The sequence below is a fragment of the Xylocopa sonorina genome, chromosome 16, assembly GCF_050948175.1.
Source record: "Xylocopa sonorina isolate GNS202 chromosome 16, iyXylSono1_principal, whole genome shotgun sequence".
NCBI lineage: Eukaryota > Metazoa > Arthropoda > Insecta > Hymenoptera > Apidae > Xylocopa > Xylocopa sonorina.
The window spans coordinates 1,502,621-1,521,387 of NC_135208.1; the positions used below are offsets into that span (position 1 = coordinate 1,502,621).

Sequence of the window (18,767 nt, forward strand, 5' to 3'; positions counted from 1 at the left end):
CTCAGCCATATCTTCGAAGATTCTAATGACTGATGATCGATCACCACGACCGCCTATTTTCAATTTCATCCAAATATTCGAACGATCTAGAAATATTATATTTCCTTTTTCTGCGAACTGTCCTGAATTTTGCCAATTTATGTCCTTGCTTGTTCACTTTCCTTTGATACGTTCTTATTCTCTTCAGTGCTCGTAATGATTATATTTATTAAAATTCAATTTTCTGTAAAATAATCTAAAATTGTTAAAAATAGATGCAAATCAGTAGAGACGATTTTCTTAGTTTTAACCCAATGAAATTTGAAATGCGTTAATATGACGCATTTGGCCCATAATGTTAATCCTAGTGTTAATTACTAATTACATTTCAAATATGCTAATACTGATCAAAATTAATATACCAGGCTGTACGAATATTCTCAGAACAATACATACAGATTGCCAGAGGCCAGGGTATAGATTTTTATTGGAGGAACAATTATATTTGTCCATCCGAGACAGAGTGTAAAGTAATGGGAATACAGAGTAAGTCTTTAACAAGAAACCATAATTAACTTTATAATTAATTCAATTCGTGATTATTTTAATTTCTCCATGTAGAATGCGGTATTTTTGTCACCATCGCAAGACTGATGCTACTATTCTCTGATTATAAAAAGGATGTTACAACCTTGATGGGAATGTTAGCGATGTATTTTCAGATTCGTAACGATTACTATAATTTTTTTGTAGAGGAGGTAAATCTTAAAGTTCGATCTATGCAACGATCCGCATGAATTTTATCGGTGCATTCGCTGGTTAAAAATAGGAATAAAATTTATATTTATTTCTCACTTTATTTCTCACCTTTTTTTTATAAATTCTTGTTATACGGCATTTTATGATTATCTTTTAGCTAGAGAATACATCGACGCGATTTTTACAGAAATCTGTGTGAAATCAATATCATACTTACAGTATTAATTACTTTTTATAGTATGCAGAAAGTAAAGGTTACGATGACCTTACCGAAGGATATTTCAACTTTCTCATTGTACATGCCATTCAAGCAGGTCCAAAAGGCAAGGAGATAATGAGTATCCTTCATTCAAATTAGTAAAAAAAGAAAAGAAAGTGAGCATTTTTTTGTGAAATATGATTCCTTAATTATTGTCATAAAGATATTATTAAACAAAAAACTAAAAGCATCGAGCTGAAGCGGTATTGTGTCAGCTTATTGAAAAAGTATGGAACATACGCTTATACAAGAACTGTACTTGAGAAATTGGATAAAAAGATGAGGGAAGAAGTTGAACATTTAGGTGGAAATCCTCTATTCAATAAGATGTTAGACGAGCTAGACAGTTGGAAGCACGGGGGTGATTATTAGCAACCCAGTAGGAAAGATGCAATTTAACTCTACATTATTTGTTGGTATAAGGGATGTTACAATGCTGTAATACACGTAATATTTATCATAATAATTGAAGAATTTCTTTCTTATGTTTTAACGATTTTTCAATAACCAGTTTCAGATAATATCGAGTTATAAGGACCACTGTACGATAAACAATAATTATGTTAAATCCCTCCCACGAATTGAAGAAAAATAAATAATTAGCTGTAAAATATTATTAATTTTAATGTAACATTTATTTAGTAGCGAATAAAAGTTATTTATAGAACTCTACATGTGTGTTTATATTTCAGGGGAAATTAATTTTTTCCATAGACTTCTGTCTTTTCAAAATTGAGAAAAGTTATTTCATTAATTTATAATAAAAACGGCTCAAGTTCACTTATAGTCGTCAAAAACAGATTATACAATATTTTAAAACCGATAGCAGTACCAATTGATTGAACACATTGAATTTTTTAAGTACACCATTCGTTGTAAACTAAGACATTCGCACACATATCCTGCCAACTCGCTATATCACACGTCTGAAATGTAAAAAGGAAGAATGGTGCAGATGTAATCGGGTTTTGTTCTCGACCATTTTACGTGCTACGAGGTTGCACGTACCGTAATCTAAGAAGACATCCCGTCGATTTTTAATTAACTTCTCGATGACTTCCAATGTGGCACTCGCAAGAGTTTTGAATTTGAGATTGTAAGGACAATCCTCTCTATTGATATATATCTATTTAACAATTCCTGTTCATTTTAAAGGAAATCGAATTTTAAAAAAATATGGCCAGTACGAGCACTGAAGAGAATTAAAACTTATCAAATGGAAGTGAAGAAGCAGGAACAAAAATTGACAGAAATCAGAACAGATTGCAGAAAAAGGAAATATAATATCTCCAGATCTTTCGAATATTTGGATGAAATTGAAAATAGGCGGTCGTGGTGATCGATCATCTGTCATTAGAATCTTCAAAGATATCGCTGAGCCTGCTGGATATGCAAAAAGAAACCTGATGGCAGATAATAAATGTAAGCAGCCCTTCTTTCAATACTTGATTCTAACCAAAAGCATGATAGAATATATAACATGTTGTACCCAACCAGAGAACCACCTCGTGTTTAGAACGATGATTATGGAACACAATAACCTAAAATATTATCGAGTAATACATATTTTCTATTATACGTATAAATGTATGTCTCATATTTTCACTTTCTTTTTTAAGCTTATAGTGTAAAATTAGATTGCCTTTTATAAGAAATGTCCGAAAACCTAGTGTTATTCGAACATTTTATTTTCACCTCTTGATGATTTAACTGGAGCGCCCGTTTCAGAGCAATTGACATGGCAAATAACGCTGAATTTGATGCACTTCCTACACCGTAAATACTATGCGCTACAGGTATACCGCCTCTCATGGTCGAATTATCTTGAATATCATCGACTCTGCAAATAACAGACTCAAATGACCAAACAGACACTTCGGTTCTCACCCGATGCATTGAGAAATCTTGCCATTAAAATAAGTGTACGGCAAACAGCGGGATCTGGAATACTTACAAAAGGTATCCAATTACAGTTAGCCGTGCAATATCCTCCATAATATGTAGCTTATCTTGCGGTATTTTAAACCAATAATTGAGAACTTCTGATATTGTGGCAGTCAACATACCTTCAGATCCCGGTAATTGAACATAATAGTTGTATGGTTCCATTAATACCTGTAAAAAGAGGTTTACACGTGTTTGAAATTTTCAAGATCGATTCGTAATCAAGTATAATCTGACCTCTTCCTCCTTGGTATCCGCGATTTTTGCTAGACGAATAATCTCTGATATAGTAGAGCGTTGAATCTGCAACATTTTTTTCATCTCAATTTGTGCCTTCGGGGAGGCGTTGGAGGCTCTTAAGATCGAAAGCGAGGGTCATTTTTCATGAGAATAAACGGTTTGGGAGATTCGTTCTCATGGATATTTGACTGTCAGATTCAGTTTTTGAAGCACAGTGACTAAAAATGTTACATAAATTAATAATATTTGTTTCGTTAAAATTCATACTGCGCAAATGATCGATTTCCTTTGATTGAGAAACTTATCTAACCTGTACCAACACTCGTATTTTCTTTTTCAGGCTTAATATGCGTACATGCAAATACGCTTAGAAATTGTCGAGATATTATAAAAAAAGCTTGACGCTATATTTACAGAAAACGTCACCTACTCCAGGCGTGAATAATGGCTTAGGAGACTTTTACCTCTGCCAGAAAGATTTGACTGCCACTTTGTTTTCAAATTATTAACGGAACAATATGACCAGTTTAGCTGTTGTTCACAGTAAACAGCGCAAAGAAACTCTCTTACTCTCTGCACTTTTTATACATTTTACGAGATTTTCAACGGTAGAACGAAAGTAAAAATACTTACTGAATTAAAGTATTATTTAAAAATTAAGACAATTCACTGAACACTGTACTTTTGCTCAAATGGTAAATGAGTTGATAGAACTTTGGTCTAATATAATAATAACTTTGCCTGATTCGATAATTCGACTTACTTGTCCAAACCCAACGGTTTATAGTATAGACTTGCCACAGCCAACACTACGATCCTATACGCGAGCTCTACATATTCATAAGGAAATGAAAATTTTCGTATATGCCCAGAGGTGTAAAAAAAATCTTCCGTAAGAAAAAAAACGACCCTCCTATTCACTTTTAAAAACCTCTAAGCAGCCTCGCTTTAGTCAACAATATATTTTCTAGTCCGGATGCTATACTAATTCAGTCTTGTTTGTCTCCATGATGTGTTCCAGATACGATTAAAGTCGTCGTCTCGGTTGTTTTACTGAACGCAAATAAAAATGGAACTAATGCACATAGGAAAATATGTAAATTATATCGACGATCGTCAGCACGTGTCTTATATTCTTAAATTCTTAAAAACGAGACACTAGCAATCTAAAGTGACACGTGGAAAAAGGGAATCATCATTTTATAGCACTTCGTGGCATTCGTTTCATCAACATTCTTCGTTGCATTACATTTTCATTTTTATTTGAAGGCGAAGGCAGAAAAACGTAAACTCTGAAAAACAGGTGAGGTGATTTTATCTGTGATATATTTTTTTGCAGAAGAAGAAGTTACTGTTTCTAACGTTTTGCATCGTGAATTATTAATAAGTATATAAGTATAATAACGTCGTAAATCAACAATAGATTCATAACAGATCGATATCTATATTTTTTCACGGTTGCAAATTAATTTCTACGTAATATGTATATAGCAGAATTACCCATAGTATAAATAAAATTTTTATTCGAGAATTCTTGTGGTGTATAGTAAAAAATTATTTCATACTTTTTTAGCATACAAATGCAACTCGATTGACATAAACGTACCTTTAAAAACGTCGATAAATAATAGATCCAGGGCTCACCAACGTTCTTTCTACAATTCCACGACACAGCACAAGTAAACTCTTGCAAACACAAATTGTACATAAATTACAAATTTCATAAAAACAGAAGAAAATAGTTCTATGTATGTAGATATTTACATTTATGTAAGTTTTATGTAAAGATATTCGTCGCGAACATGTAATAAACGAGGTCTTCGTAGACCCCACGTTTTATTGTTCCGCTGGTCGGGACAATTACGACAATTTTTTTCGAGCCACGAAGATAAGGACAAAGGAAATTGCTAATCTGACAAACGTTTTCACCATGGTTCTTTTTAAGGAGTATTGTGTTACGCTGGTAATGAGATTTTGAAGCTATCGTAAGCTTACCATTAATTAATTCCTTAGTTCCTAACCTACACGGCAAAATAACAGTGTTTTTTGTGGAGGGATATTTGAACATATTTTGAGGACGACGGAAGTAATCTAGCGGCGCTGCGTCGTCAATGATGCTAGAGATTTTCAAATGAAGTGCTCCAGGATTCATTTAATTCTCACATTAATCTATAAGCCGCTGGGTTTATTTACCAGTGCTTCGCCATTTTTACATCACAGCCAATATAATTCTTAACCATGTGTTCTTGAAAATTTTAATGAAAAACAAACAATTTCAGCGTGTCAAAAATTAACGCGCGTCTATATAAAATATATATCTAATCGAAATGCTATATTCGTGGTAACAGATTTGTTTGCTATAATAGAATACTAAAACTCCTTTTATTATATTTAGACCCATTTAGGTAGTTTCTTTTAAGATTGATTAACTTTTTAACTTTAACTTGGAACGAGAAGAACTTCAGAGCAATACTATAAAACGATTCATCGAAACATTCATCTGCTTCAGTGAAAAATATTGAAATGGTCAATCCAATTAAGTAAAAAACTATTGGGGTGAACACGACCGGAAATGAAAATGTTTGCGGAAGTTTTCGAATGAGGCTGAAGTGGTTTATAACACCGGCTACCGTGTTCTCTTGTAATCTGATGGTTTCAGTATGTGATATACGAAATAACTACACGAGTGTCTACATTTCGCATTTTATTACGTACGATCGTTATTCGCGATAACTGAAAGTATTGTACAATCGTGGAAATTTAATTAATTGCTATCGAAACTGTAGTTGATTACATTGAGCGGACACGAATGGTATGTTCATAGAGGAATATATCCCAAAATGACTCTTAATACACTCGAATTTCTCCTCGCACTTAACGATGCCCTTCGCTGTTTTATGTCCTCCGCAAATAATCTTTGCCTAACTGACCGTGCATTCACTTAGGGCCTCAGGCCATGAATTACCTTGATCGATGATACCACAGTATACAGTAGCGAAACTCTCTGTCGGCACCTTTGATGTCGGTGTACCATAAAATTGAGTGCGCATGCGCGACAGAAGAATCCATATCGCAGTGCCACCTAGATTTCAATCTCACTTGCATTTTTTTACTCTCTATCTGCCCAACTTATTTTTACGTTTATCGTAAGTATATTATAAGTTCATAGGCCATTTTGTTATCGTTGCGCTGAGACGTTATGATTTTGCATATTCTCCGTGTCTATACAATAAACACGTTCTACGTACGATATTATCTCGAATTGATGTATACAAGTTATAAATGTGCACAGGTAACTGTGACAGTGACAGGAGTTGTGCGGTAAAAGTCCTTAGTTCTTTATATAACAGGCTTTATATAACATAAGTACACATGTATTATTTGATATTTGTGTTTCCTTGAAATTCTAGCAAAAGTTTCAAGATTAATTGACGGAAAGACACGACTGGGAGCGATACAGCGCTAAATTCAGTATAAATTGTATAAGAATATAACTAGTCCAAGACAAGCGTGCAGCCAAACAAGTTTTGTATTAAGATTTGTCATCGAGAGTAATTTCGTGGCTCGCGTTGGATATGTTCCTCGGTGAAATTCATGTTTTTCACACCACGAAATAATAATGCGGATAGTCTTTGCATGTAAATGAAAATCCTGGCCGTTTATCAGTTACTTTGACATACTTCATTTTACTTCTTTGTCTGTCGTACGATCGCATATGCTTTAGGCTGTGCGATAATTTTAGAATAAAATTTTTTAGAATTATTTTCCTCATTCTTTACTCCCATTTTAATCTATAGTATACTTGAGATCTTTCATCAAAAGTTCCGTGCTAAATAGGTCTTATAATGTTTTTATTACCTAACGATGCGTAGTGTTATATACAATAATAGAAAGTGTTAATTGCCAACGTTTAATTTAACGTTGGTATGGTTGAAGAATTAACTGTGATAGAGAATGATCCTCAACGACTTGTATTTCTTATAAGTTATATTTAGGTAACTGTTGGGGAGTGTAGTAATTAATGAAACGTTCGACAAGCAATTTGGTATGTGTATCCTATGATGTTTCGTATGTTTTTAACTTTTAACTCTTTTCTATGGGTGACGAGATCTTATAAAGGTCTGATGAAAGTTAATAAAATAAATTGTGATGAAAGATTTTTATAGATATTGTGCCTCCTGACTTATTTAACAATATTTTACGAATAACTGTATTAGATCGTGAAACGAAAATTAATTTACTTAGAATTAACCTTCCGTTGTTTCAATTTCCATCTGTTTCAAGTACCATGCAAAGGTTCATAAATTCCTTCCGCGTCAAGTAGAGCAACCTTTAATTTTTTAAAAATCGAAACAAGGTGGCAAAGAAAGATGTAGGAAGGAAATAACTAACGAATAAAGACTAACTAAATTTGCTGTTTAATATTATATGCAGTTTTGGAAACGTACGTTTCTTTAGTATATACTACAACAATATTTAATTTGAATTATTGAATTATTGAAATAAATTGAATTATTGAATCAGGTATGGCTATGCATTTATGGTAAGTTTCTATGCGCGAAAGGGAGCACGAAATTCGCATAATATGCAAAAGTGTATAAAATACCGTGAAAGAGAAGTGTGTGCACGCTAGAATATTTGGAAAATAAAATAAATCGCTCTGCTTGGGTTCAGTTATTTACTTGTTTTTATGTATGCATGCATGCAAAATTTTTGAACATCCTGCTAGCAATGAAAAAGTTGCTCAATCTTTGTTGTCAAGCAAGTTTAATCTTTCCCCTTTCGTTCTTCCTTTTATTTTCTTTTTTTTTTTAGTAATTATTCCGTATTTGCAAACATCGTTTGTCTAATCGAACCTAAACCAGCTATTGCTGAATTAAACCTACAAACTGCTAACTCGATAACCGCTCAAAACTGTTTTTCGATTAGCTAGCAATTTTACGAGCCGTTTATTTCAAAAGTAACTTAAGTCGACTTTTAAAAAAGTCAATCTAGCTATTTTAATATTTACATTTCTACGTTATCTTATCATTTCGAAGCAAATTGTAAATAATGTATTTAACATCCATAAGATTTTATAAAACGAAGATTAGCTGGTTAATGGAATGATAAAAATGCTTATTTTGAAAGTAACCCAAGTCCACTTGTCGGTTTAATATGGAAATTATAGACCATAAATCTGGTAATTTACTATTCATCTCCCAATATTATTATAATATTATCAAAAAGTGCCGGAAAAGTAATAACTTTATTCTAAATAAAATGAAATAAGAGGATTTCGTATCAACAAAATTATTAGATGAAGCAATTTTTAAAAGGGTAACAAATTCTAACGGAAAAACAAAAAATTGGTTAAAAATATGTTGAATGCATTTTTTAAGAAATGAACCACATAAAATTTCTCTATAGGACTTCGGCGAATAAGAATGAAAATTTTCAAATCCTGAATTTACTATCACTAAAATTAAAAAATATTGTATTAACTCCATTTTATAAAAATGTAAGAGAAATTAGAAGAGCGAAAGTCAAGGACGTAATAGACTTATCATTAGAGCATAATGACGTTTTCAAATTCCTCTCACATATGTGGCGACCATCGTGGCGCTGGTGTTTCGCCCTCTAATGGTTCTATTACTTTTTAATTCACGGTTATACGTGAGCTCAAACGAAATCGCTTGTGTCAATGTTAGAATATAGATAGAATTTTGCTACGCGTAAACTTGTTATTTCAGATAGATATTATAACTTCTCAGTTACATTTAAAGTAGCAAAAATGTGTTCCAACTAGGTTAGAAAAGGTATCTATCAATTTTCTTTTGCTCGGATCTGCTGAGAAAGTAGCTCGTTGCAAAAGTTTTCCTTGATTAGTTATGGTAATTTTACCTTTGATGTTTATCTTTATCGAAAAAAAGAAAAACTTTTCCCTTTTTTGACTTAATACAATGGAGAGACACATTCGGTTCTACCATTCTCCTTTTCAAATTTTTCATTCAAGATCAGCAGGGACGCGAGTGAATTTGTCTGAAATGTTGCAGCAACAATGACAGGGTTGTTGCTTCTCTTAGAAATGTGAAATGTTGCCACGATCTTCATGATTCGAAAGTATTGGTTTAATTCGTCTATGAATAGGTGTATACGCTCGTAAGGATCATAGGGAATTCTAAAAAGATGAAACAAGTTATAATCAATTTATTATAGTAAATATATTATAAATATCTTTTCTTGCAATTTTACGTAGAAAATTTTTCGTAATCTATTCACTTTCATCATAACGTTAAAATACTGTTCTCACATAATTATCAATTAAAAACTAACAACAGTTTGCTTGCAAGTCAACTGTTGCACAAGAAAAGCATCGTTAATCGGATAACGCAGACGAATCAGATGGACACCAAATTTAATCTAAATAGAAAGTTACCCTCGCGAAATGGATTTGGAAAAAGAATACATAGCTACATTGAGGATAGCGACTGGAACTTTAGCGGCATTGAATGGAATTAATTATAATTGCCGAGTTTATACGTATGAACCCAGGTACCAGTCCTTTTAAACACGAAACTGATTTAATCTGTTCACCAGATTCCCTTCAGATTATTGTGAACCTGACCCCAGGAGAAGGCGCGAGTCTGCTTCCACGCTTTTAAAGCACACGCAAAATAAACTTCCTATGCAAACCCCTCGGATAATCAAAGCTTCCAGTAGGGGCTAGGAGCATGCACTATATTTTCGTCACTTGAAATAAGTCATCTCTTATTTCATTCGCCTATGCACTGAGTGTATTCTTCAGCAGTACTTTAGCAAAGGGTAGAAGACCTTTTTAGTCCTGACTCTTTGTTAGCTGTAAGGAATTTTTATTTATAAATTGGATGGATTGGTGTTGAGTCAATATTGAGATTCTATAACTTGTCCCATTTATATTCAATAAAAGGAGACAGCGATCCGTAATGGGAAAAACTCACGCAAGATTGATTTGTTGATGCGATTGTTTGATGCGAGGCTAAGGTACGAAAGGCTACACTTAAGGACAGATTGGAAATCTCGTTAATCCATTCATACGCGTCACTAATTAGATGACGAGGCATTTGCGTAAACTCTGTATTGACCCTTAGATGGAAGGAAGGTCAGTGGATTTCCGAGGTTTAACACCCTCGTAGGGTATATAACAAATAAATAATAACAGCAACTATGATGCGAGCCTACTTTCTAGCGTCGCTGCCAAAAAATCTGTCCGCGAGTTTGGAAAAATTAGGAAACGATGGCCCCTTTGGGAAAACGAACTTGGCCACACACCGAAGTTTGGGCGCAGAGAAAACCATGCGTAGGTGTCGCCTCAGGTTCTCTATACATAGAATCCGCCCCGCGTTTTACCGTACAAGAATACAGTAAGACTCGATCCGCTCAGTGTAAAGCGCAGAGACGAGCTAACACAAATTGTTCAGCTAACAACTGCTTCGTCTATACAATATATGTAGCCTTGCGACCATGCCTTAAGCATGCTGTTAGTAGTTTAAGAAATTTCGTCCAGCCTTACTGGCATGGTCCGTTGTAAAACCTTCAGTATATAGCCTGAGAGCAATCCATTGTTTGTTAGTAAAATTTCTAAGCATGCTTATCATTACTTTAAAACTTTATTCTCCGTAGGGTTCGTCCAGTTCCCTTAAAATCGACTAAATAAATAAGTAAATAAATAACTTAGAACGATTACCTTGTACATTTTAGCACTGCTCCCCTACAACCAATTACTATAGGGACTACTTGTGCTGTTAGTCCATTTAATTTTAGTTCGATATATTCAGCGGTGTCTTTATATTTTCTTAATTTTTCTTGATACACGTTGTGAACATTTTCTTTGTCTTCGTACCGTACTTGTACGTCTACCACGAGGATCCTATTCTGGTCTTTAATAATCAGATCTGGTTTTCTGTGGTTACCCACAACTTCAGGCTCTTCAAACACCGCACATCTACTCGAAACTTTGTTCACGATCAACTTGTATATATCATTGTGTCTCTGCGATTCTCATTGGTTTTGTGTGGAAGCATTTGCCCAAAATATGCCCCAGGGTCTCAGCCTAGACGCCATATATTCCACACAGATAGTTTCTATCACTATCTGCTCTTCTCAATGCTGCTGTAATGCCAGATATATTTGTTCTTAGTTTAATAACGTCCAAATATCTGGACGGCCTCAGTAGATCAGGGTAATAAAGCCATCCATTGCCAATTTTATCATAAGACTCTTTAATATCCTTGCCTTGGGAGACGAGTTGCCTTCATTTGTCTGTGTTCCTCTCACGAAGGGCTTTTCGTACATCTTCGATTTGTTGGAGGCTCAATCTGTGGCTCCATTGGCCACTGATAACCAATTAATATGGCATACTTCTTTATAATATCTTCCTGCCTAACGCAAACGTTGCGTACTGCTGCATCATCGGAACATCTCATTTTTAGAGCGTTCCTCAGCTTAGCTAACTTCACTATGTTCGCCACTCTCTGTACGTTCTTATAAGATTAACTTTTTGATGAAGCTTATGACAACTCCCAAATATTTAAACATTTGTTAGAGATCAGCGTAAGGAATCACCTGATGTCCCATCTTTAATTCCGGATTTGTCAAGTACCATGTTTTCCTTTGCCCGTCGATCTGGAATGTATAACATTTCTCGACTGCTACTGTCATTTTCAATTTGTCGAGATATTTGTAAAGTTTTTCACATTGCTTCTGGACTTCTCCTTTGTTTTTCGCCAGAAGTATCAAGTCGTCGGCGAATGCTAATATGGAGACACTCTCGCCTCCCACTTTAACACCCTCCGTCACCCTGTCAATAGACCCGATAATCGAGTCAATCGCCAAATTAAATAGGAACGAAGATAATGGGTCTGCTTGCTTAACTTCTCGAAGCAGGTCCACCTCCAGAGTTTTGCCGTTTTTGCATGTAATAATTGTCTTAGTGTCTTTGTATGTATTTTCAATGTACTGGCAGGCCGCCGCTGGGCCCTCCTTGACAGCTAGACGACTGATGCCCAACACACTGTGGGGGACTGTGTCAAATGCCTTTGATACGTCTACTATTGTAATTACTCCGCTGTCGCTTTTTTTCATAATGGTCAGCACACTGCTCAAGATGGCTATGTTATTTTTGCAGCCATTCTCCTTGGCAAATTCCTTCTGTCTTGGGTGCTGTTTGACGCAACGCCTAATTCTTTTATCAATTGCTAACCTGTTATACGCTCTTCCCTGGTTTGGGTATGAGCGTGGTTCGGTTGCGTCTCAACTGCAGTGGATACATTTGGCTTACCAGTAGAAGGTTATACATCTTTGCCAGGATCTGCAATGCACCGTCCTGTCCAAGATGGACCTTTTTGATTCCATCAATTTCCAGCGCTGTCATGCTCTTGATCTTATTTTCATTGAAGTGGCTGGACTTTATGCTCTCATGGAGGAGCTCTTTCCATCTTATTACTTCACGCTCCACATAGATTTCGTCATTGAGCTCCTCGATGGCCGATTCGTACGGTGGCTCTGCTATTCCTTCCTCCCTTCTGAAAGGTAAGAGCCTCCTTTTATCGCTAATTTGTTTAAGAGTCTTGTTTGGCAGGAATTCTCTTATTGCTACATTTGGCTGCAATGGGTTCTTGAATCTTCCATTAAGCATTATTAGTAGGTCCATCTCCTCCTTCGACCAAGCCGAGGCTCTATTGCTTGGTCTATTCCTGCTTTGATTCTCTTTTCATTTCTGATCTCCGGGTGTCTATGGCGCTCGTGTGTCGATAACCCTCCTAACTCCTACAGGAGAATGACCAGTTCAACGGTCCTGCGGGTGAGCCATGGACCGCAGCGCATAAAGCGCACCGCAATTAAAGGGATCAAGAGGTGTTCCGACTGACGGATTAAAACGTGGTGTCTTCGAGGACTTCGTTTATTACACGTTCGTGACGAAAAGGCTATTTTTGAGATTACAACGTTTTAAGTAATTTCGTAAACTTTAGCGACCTTCAACACAATGGTCTCTAGAATATTTAATTTCGACGTTTTCAATTGAATTGTTCCGTCCTGTATTTACCGGGTTGTGTAGTCCATTTTTGTGCTACATTCTGTGTAGCTGGCGCCCAAGAGTTTGAGATATCGCAGCTTCGAAGTACTCCTATCGCCCCAGCTATTTTACCTTATTAAGCCTGATGTACTTGATTTGACAACTACCTAATTGGATCTTATTAGTCGGATGAATATTGTTGATTTTCAAATGTAACAGGTTGAATTTACATCTTTGAAATTATGGACATTAAAATTCAATGCACTAAAGAAGTCTCTGGAAGAGGAAAATTTCAAAAAATCTTCCGCTATCCCCAACTGTTTGAGATCTTACCTGAGATTTTTCATCTGTTCAAAGAAAATTGTTTTTACTCTTCTTTCCGCTTTGCCTATGAGCAAATTTTTCTCTCACATGAAAGCAGCGTTAAGTCCACAACGAGGTTGTCGAACATCTGAACATTTGGAAAATTGTACAAAACTTAAAGTAATAATGAATGTTACCGATATCGGGCACCTGGCTAAGACCTTGCAAACACAAGGCTTCTATTAATAATAAAAACTGTATTGTATTCTACTACTGTGTAATATAATATTGTGGAACAGGTATGTTAACCCTGACGTATATAACAATACAAATGTTGTTGCACATCGAATGACTTTAAATCCTTGTTCAACACACTGATAACAAAAAGGTTAACGACCTCTGCTGTTGCATGACAAACCCTCTGCCAATATTGACAACACAAACATACTAATCATAGTTCCTAAATTCCAATTCCTTTAGCCTCTACCAGCTTATTTATCTTGTCCTCTGCCCTACATCTATCCGTTGACCTTCGTACCTTGACTTACTCATTCTCAACCATATAAGCACAAAGTAGTTTTCGCCATAGCTCAGATTTCTGTCTCCTGTTCTTCTAATTTCTGCTTCATTAATTGAGTGCAGAACTGGCATCTGAATAGACCTTTAAAGTCTCTCAACAAGTGTTGTACTCGGTACCCCAGGAAGTGCCCACATCGAAATCCAACACTGCTGTAGAGTCGCTTAAAGGTGGAGTTGGTTAAAACTCAGACCTCGATCGACCTCAGTTGGGCAAGACAGGATCTCTGTATGCACAGAAGCCTGGTATGTTGTAGCACTTTTAATTCAGATGAAACAGAGAAATTAAAAATTTTGGGATAACAGTTTCGCTCACAGCGATTCCATAAAATTCGTTGAAACCACTAAACAATACGATGGGACGAACGGTTGACCAAGAGCGAAACAGATGTTCCTACTGTGGCAACCGACAATAAGAAGTCACGCAGGGTGACATTTAGACTAAGTTAGCATAAGTAAAATAGAGTAAAATAGCTTAAGGGTAGTTTTAAGATAGTATAATATTAGAATAAGAACAAAAGATCTAGTTCTTAGCTAATAACCCTAAGATAAGGTAGTTGGTAAGACTTAGTATAAGAAATGTAGAAAAAAATACAAAAAACACCGTCCTATTCCTTTCAGGGCTTCAGAGGTGTAAGGACGTGCAGAGAACGCAATAAAAGAAGTCTACGCGAAATACACATGGTAGTTGTGATTTGAACAAACTCTCCAATCTCAATCAACCGCCACAACATTATGGCGTTATCGACTTCCACATCTCAGCAAATACATTCACTGCCATCTACTTCCGCTCCTCGGAAGATACATTTTCGTTAGGAAATTGTTTCAAAATTAATTCGCGCCATCTATAAAAAAGAGACTCTCGTTTGCTACGTCTTTCAAATTTATTATTCACTTATTTCTGAGCCACCAAAGACATCACATCATAATTATTCTTTATAAAATCTAAATTTATATTTCTAAGCTTCTACTTCAATTTATCTAATTTGTTAAAGACTTGTTATTTGTTAAATAAAATTGTTATATAAAAGCAAGCGTCATGAAAGTTAATTAGAAGAAAATATAGTAGTCAAGGACCTCCACAACATGCTTTCTCAAACGCCATCTACCGGTGAGAAATAATGTAAAACTAGTAGAAAATAAACATAAATATAAAAATAAAACTCAAACCAAACCATACAATAATAGAGCGGCGTTCTTCTCCATACAACAATACCAAAGTACAGTATCAAAATCCCTAGGGTAAAAAGAAAATAGCAAAAAGTTCAGTTGCCAATAATTAAATTCTAGTTCTGTAAAGCAGGTTACGTTCTAGGTTAAATGTAGTTCAAGGCGGTGCTAATAAAACCAACAGGATAAGGGGATTCCCTCTCATTTCTCACATTCTTCAACTTGGTGTTAAAACGAAAATTAGTGAGAACTTTCTTTCCATAGTAATTCTCCTCTTTGTATCGTTCCATATTGAAATATCTGTTACAGTGAATGTTATTTAGTACAAAATTTAAAATTAATGTTATCATAAGTGATCACAAATACCAATACAGTAAATTCTTTTTTCGCCTGCTACGTTTATGATTAGTACTTGAAAGCACTTCGAGTGGAAACTGTCCCAGTAGTTTCAAGAAACTCGTTAATGTAAGTTGTTTGTTGTAGTATATTATTGTTGGAGACGCACATGTGGACATGCCAATTGTTTTAACGTTAGTGAAACAGTTTATGTATAATATTAGTATTTTGCTTGAAAGCGTATAAAGTGATTTACAAAATGGCAATATGGATTCGAGCTTACGATCCTGTACATACATATGTACCTTTGTTACATGAATTTTTAACGATGAGTTGATCTTGCACCGTTGACATTCCAGGCAACTCCGAGCCCATTCTCCATGCCATCGATATACGCGTAACACCTCGTCGATAAATCGTTGAAATGTTTGTGCCGCGTTTCGTAATCCGAACGACACAAATGGAGACTCAAACAGTCTGAATGGCGTCGTTATCGCGGACTTATGTACATCTTCAGCAGCGACGGGAATCTGATTTGGAATATGGAACGCATTATAATTTAGCTCAAAAACTTATGACTCTAAAAGTCGCGGAATCGTAGCTGCCACACCATCCTCCATCTCTTCTCTCATGTTACATGTGACATGGTTGTTATCTGCTTCAATAAGAATAAATCTTCATTAAAGGTGCCAAACATTGATTGATATACAATTTGTTTTGTCACAGAACTAGTTGCTTTATTGAGGCTAATGGTTCATTTAATATTCTGGAAGATATTGGAAGAGTATCCACCACCCTCGCTGGCTAATGTTAAAAGATTCGATCGACGCAGATGTACGATAAGTGCTATTCTCTATTCTATGATCAGCAGTGGTAAAGATATAGAAAAATGCCGCAGCAGGAGGGAACATTCACTGAGCTCTTATTACAGCAGGATCTTTGTCCCTAAGTAAAGCAATTACGTGGTCTATGTCAGGAAATGTGTAAAGACTCTCTTAACAGCTACAAGCTATTTTAGTTAAAAATTGAAAGTAGAAAGTAGTTAAAAATTGGGCCATTAAGGCTCTTTTTTCTGGTGAAAAGCTAGTCCCTTCATAGAGCATACGGTGATAGTCATAAATCCCACACTGAGCCACATTGACCACTCTTTTTTGAGAGCCCCGTCTAACTAATGACATCTGATGGCAACCGAGGCGAAGTTCTTTTCTCTTCATTGCGAACCCGAATAGGAAGTTCAACAAGAGATCTGCAATCCCATATCAATTTTCAGAGAAGTTCTGAGCACAATGTCCAGATGGTATCCCTTTGAAAAGGTTGGCATTACCAACGATCATAGCAAACAATACACGTTTGAGATGTATTATACTTCAGTGCTGATCATAAATGATAATAAAAATGCGACTATTAATAAGCAATAAGGAATTCTAAAAAAGATAGACTAGAGATAAGAAAGAACTACTTTCATACTAAATGCAACAAACTTGGAAGATTTCTCGTTGACCTGTTCGAAAAAATTTAGATGCAAGATATAATATCAGAAGATAAGAAGAAGTTGTTCGCAATCGCACGACCATTCTCGCAAGTGAAGACTGTAACAAAAAATTTTTGAAGAGAGAAGACTGCAGTGTATTGATCGCAGCACTTGGAAAATAAATTAATTTATCAATTTACCAAGTCATTTTGCTCACTCTCGGAATAATCTATGTTTATTAAATGCAAATTATTCAAACTAGAGAACTGATTAGATTATTTAATTCTGTAGGAAGGCGTTGGGACTCGTGAACACTGCAATTGGCATTAGAATTTGGTTTACGCGTAACTGAGATGCAATCGATTAATTTTATTACTATTATTGCTTTCGTTTTTATTAGATAACAGAAGCCTTTTAGTGTGGCAACGAGTGAATCTTTTTTGTGATGAGCATGTCATGTTTCTAGATAATAACAATTACAGCGTTCTACCTTCAACGATGCATTTAGTTCTGTTTTGTTCGAAACAAACGATTTTGTGATTTCGAAGCGATACGATTTATTTTTAAAGATTGCGTATAAATTTGATGTGTTACTTTGGAAGAGTGCATACATGTTAATAATGCACTTTTGTAAAGCACTCTGTAATCACGAATTACAAAATCGTGGAACGCAATCAGAACTATTAATTTTAAATTGAAAAATTCTGGTTTAATTCTAATTATTTTCCTTATCATCGATAGATTTTAGTATTTTTTTTTTTTAGTATTTATTTTAGTATTGATCGAATTTTATAGATTCAGTACACATATGCGCCTAAAAAATACTATAATTTCAAAAATATGTATCGTTGCCTGTTACATCATATCCCACAGGAAATATTAATTAAACTTGTGAATTTGTTGTATTTTACAATTATTGCATTACATACATTTTACTACAGTTTATATCAGTTTCTATGGACTATACGTATGCATACGTATTTTTAAATCATGAATCGTATTGACGGAAATCTAGAAAAGTCAAGTTAATGAAAACCGAAAGTCGATGAATCAACAAGTTTGAATAATAATTTTTTTAGTACAAATTATTTCTTTTTTTTCTATAATTTTGTTGTCAATACGTAAGAATATAGAATAATAATATTTAATGTTTTGGAACAATTTTATAAGATGCGGGATCTCATTAGTCTTACAATTAATATTCGATAATAAATTAATAGCTAAAAATACATTTGACCCCGTTAGTATCGCATCTCTGCGACGAATTTTCGGGCCTATTTGACGAAATTGCTTAGGTTTGGGGAAAAGCTCGTAAAAACACACTACAATTGATATTTACATAATTCGGAAAGCAGTATTATATATTTTCTACGAAATAAAGAAAGAACAAAGTAATGCCAATGTTATTTCAATATTTGTTAAAAATCATATAAATAACATAACGAAAAAGGTAGAAACAAGTTACTCTTTTACAAACGATATTTGCACATAAGAATAATCATCGTTTGACCACAGTTTTGTGTAGATCGCGTAGCATGAAGTATGAGTATTTTTTTCCGATCATTTTTAATAAAATAACTGTTAAGGCAAGAATTATCTGGAAACACCACTTCTTATTTAAATAATCTTTATTAGGATTCAATTAAAGTAATATAAATACACACACACACACAGATTTATTATACATCCACGATTAA

General features: G+C 34.8%; 2 protein-coding genes across 2 annotated transcripts; one reads left to right on the plus strand and one right to left on the minus strand.

The window, feature by feature from the left end:
- The first annotated feature begins 315 nt into the window (after nucleotides 1–315).
- Nucleotides 316–1,369, plus strand: LOC143431006 (terpene synthase-like). Its single transcript, XM_076907494.1, has 7 exons — nucleotides 316–348; nucleotides 405–525; nucleotides 601–691; nucleotides 733–737; nucleotides 809–933; nucleotides 977–1,095; nucleotides 1,186–1,369. Exons 1-7 carry the CDS (start codon nucleotides 316–318, stop codon nucleotides 1,367–1,369), a joined length of 678 nt encoding a protein of 225 aa, XP_076763609.1.
- Nucleotides 1,370–10,809: 9,440 nt separating this feature from the next.
- On the minus strand, nucleotides 10,810–11,737 carry LOC143431008 (uncharacterized). The gene is made up of 5 exons (XM_076907495.1): nucleotides 11,717–11,737; nucleotides 11,493–11,673; nucleotides 11,273–11,434; nucleotides 10,887–11,154; nucleotides 10,810–10,837 (listed from the first exon to the last, which is right to left on the minus strand). The coding sequence occupies exons 1-5, from the start codon at nucleotides 11,735–11,737 to the stop codon at nucleotides 10,810–10,812; spliced, it is 660 nt and encodes a 219-aa protein (XP_076763610.1).
- Between the last annotated feature and the right edge of the window lie 7,030 nt (nucleotides 11,738–18,767).

What these genes read in the sequence shown, in the direction of transcription:
- LOC143431006 (XM_076907494.1), top strand. Translation starts at nt 316, where the DNA reads ATGACGCATTTGGCCCATAATGTTAATCCTAGT. An exon ending in CCCATAATGTTAATCCTAGT is followed by an intron (nt 349 to 404) that starts GTTAATTACTAA and finishes TTAATATACCAG; the next exon opens with GCTGTACGAATATTCTCAGA. An exon ending in AGTATCCTTCATTCAAATTA is followed by an intron (nt 1,096 to 1,185) that starts GTAAAAAAAGAA and finishes AAAAACTAAAAG; the next exon opens with CATCGAGCTGAAGCGGTATT.
- LOC143431008 (XM_076907495.1), bottom strand. Translation starts at nt 11,737, where the DNA reads ATGTTTAAATATTTGGGAGTT. An exon ending in TGTTTAAATATTTGGGAGTT is followed by an intron (nt 11,674 to 11,716) that starts GTCATAAGCTTC and finishes AAGAACGTACAG; the next exon opens with AGAGTGGCGAACATAGTGAA. An exon ending in GCCTCCAACAAATCGAAGAT is followed by an intron (nt 11,435 to 11,492) that starts GTACGAAAAGCC and finishes TCGTCTCCCAAG; the next exon opens with GCAAGGATATTAAAGAGTCT.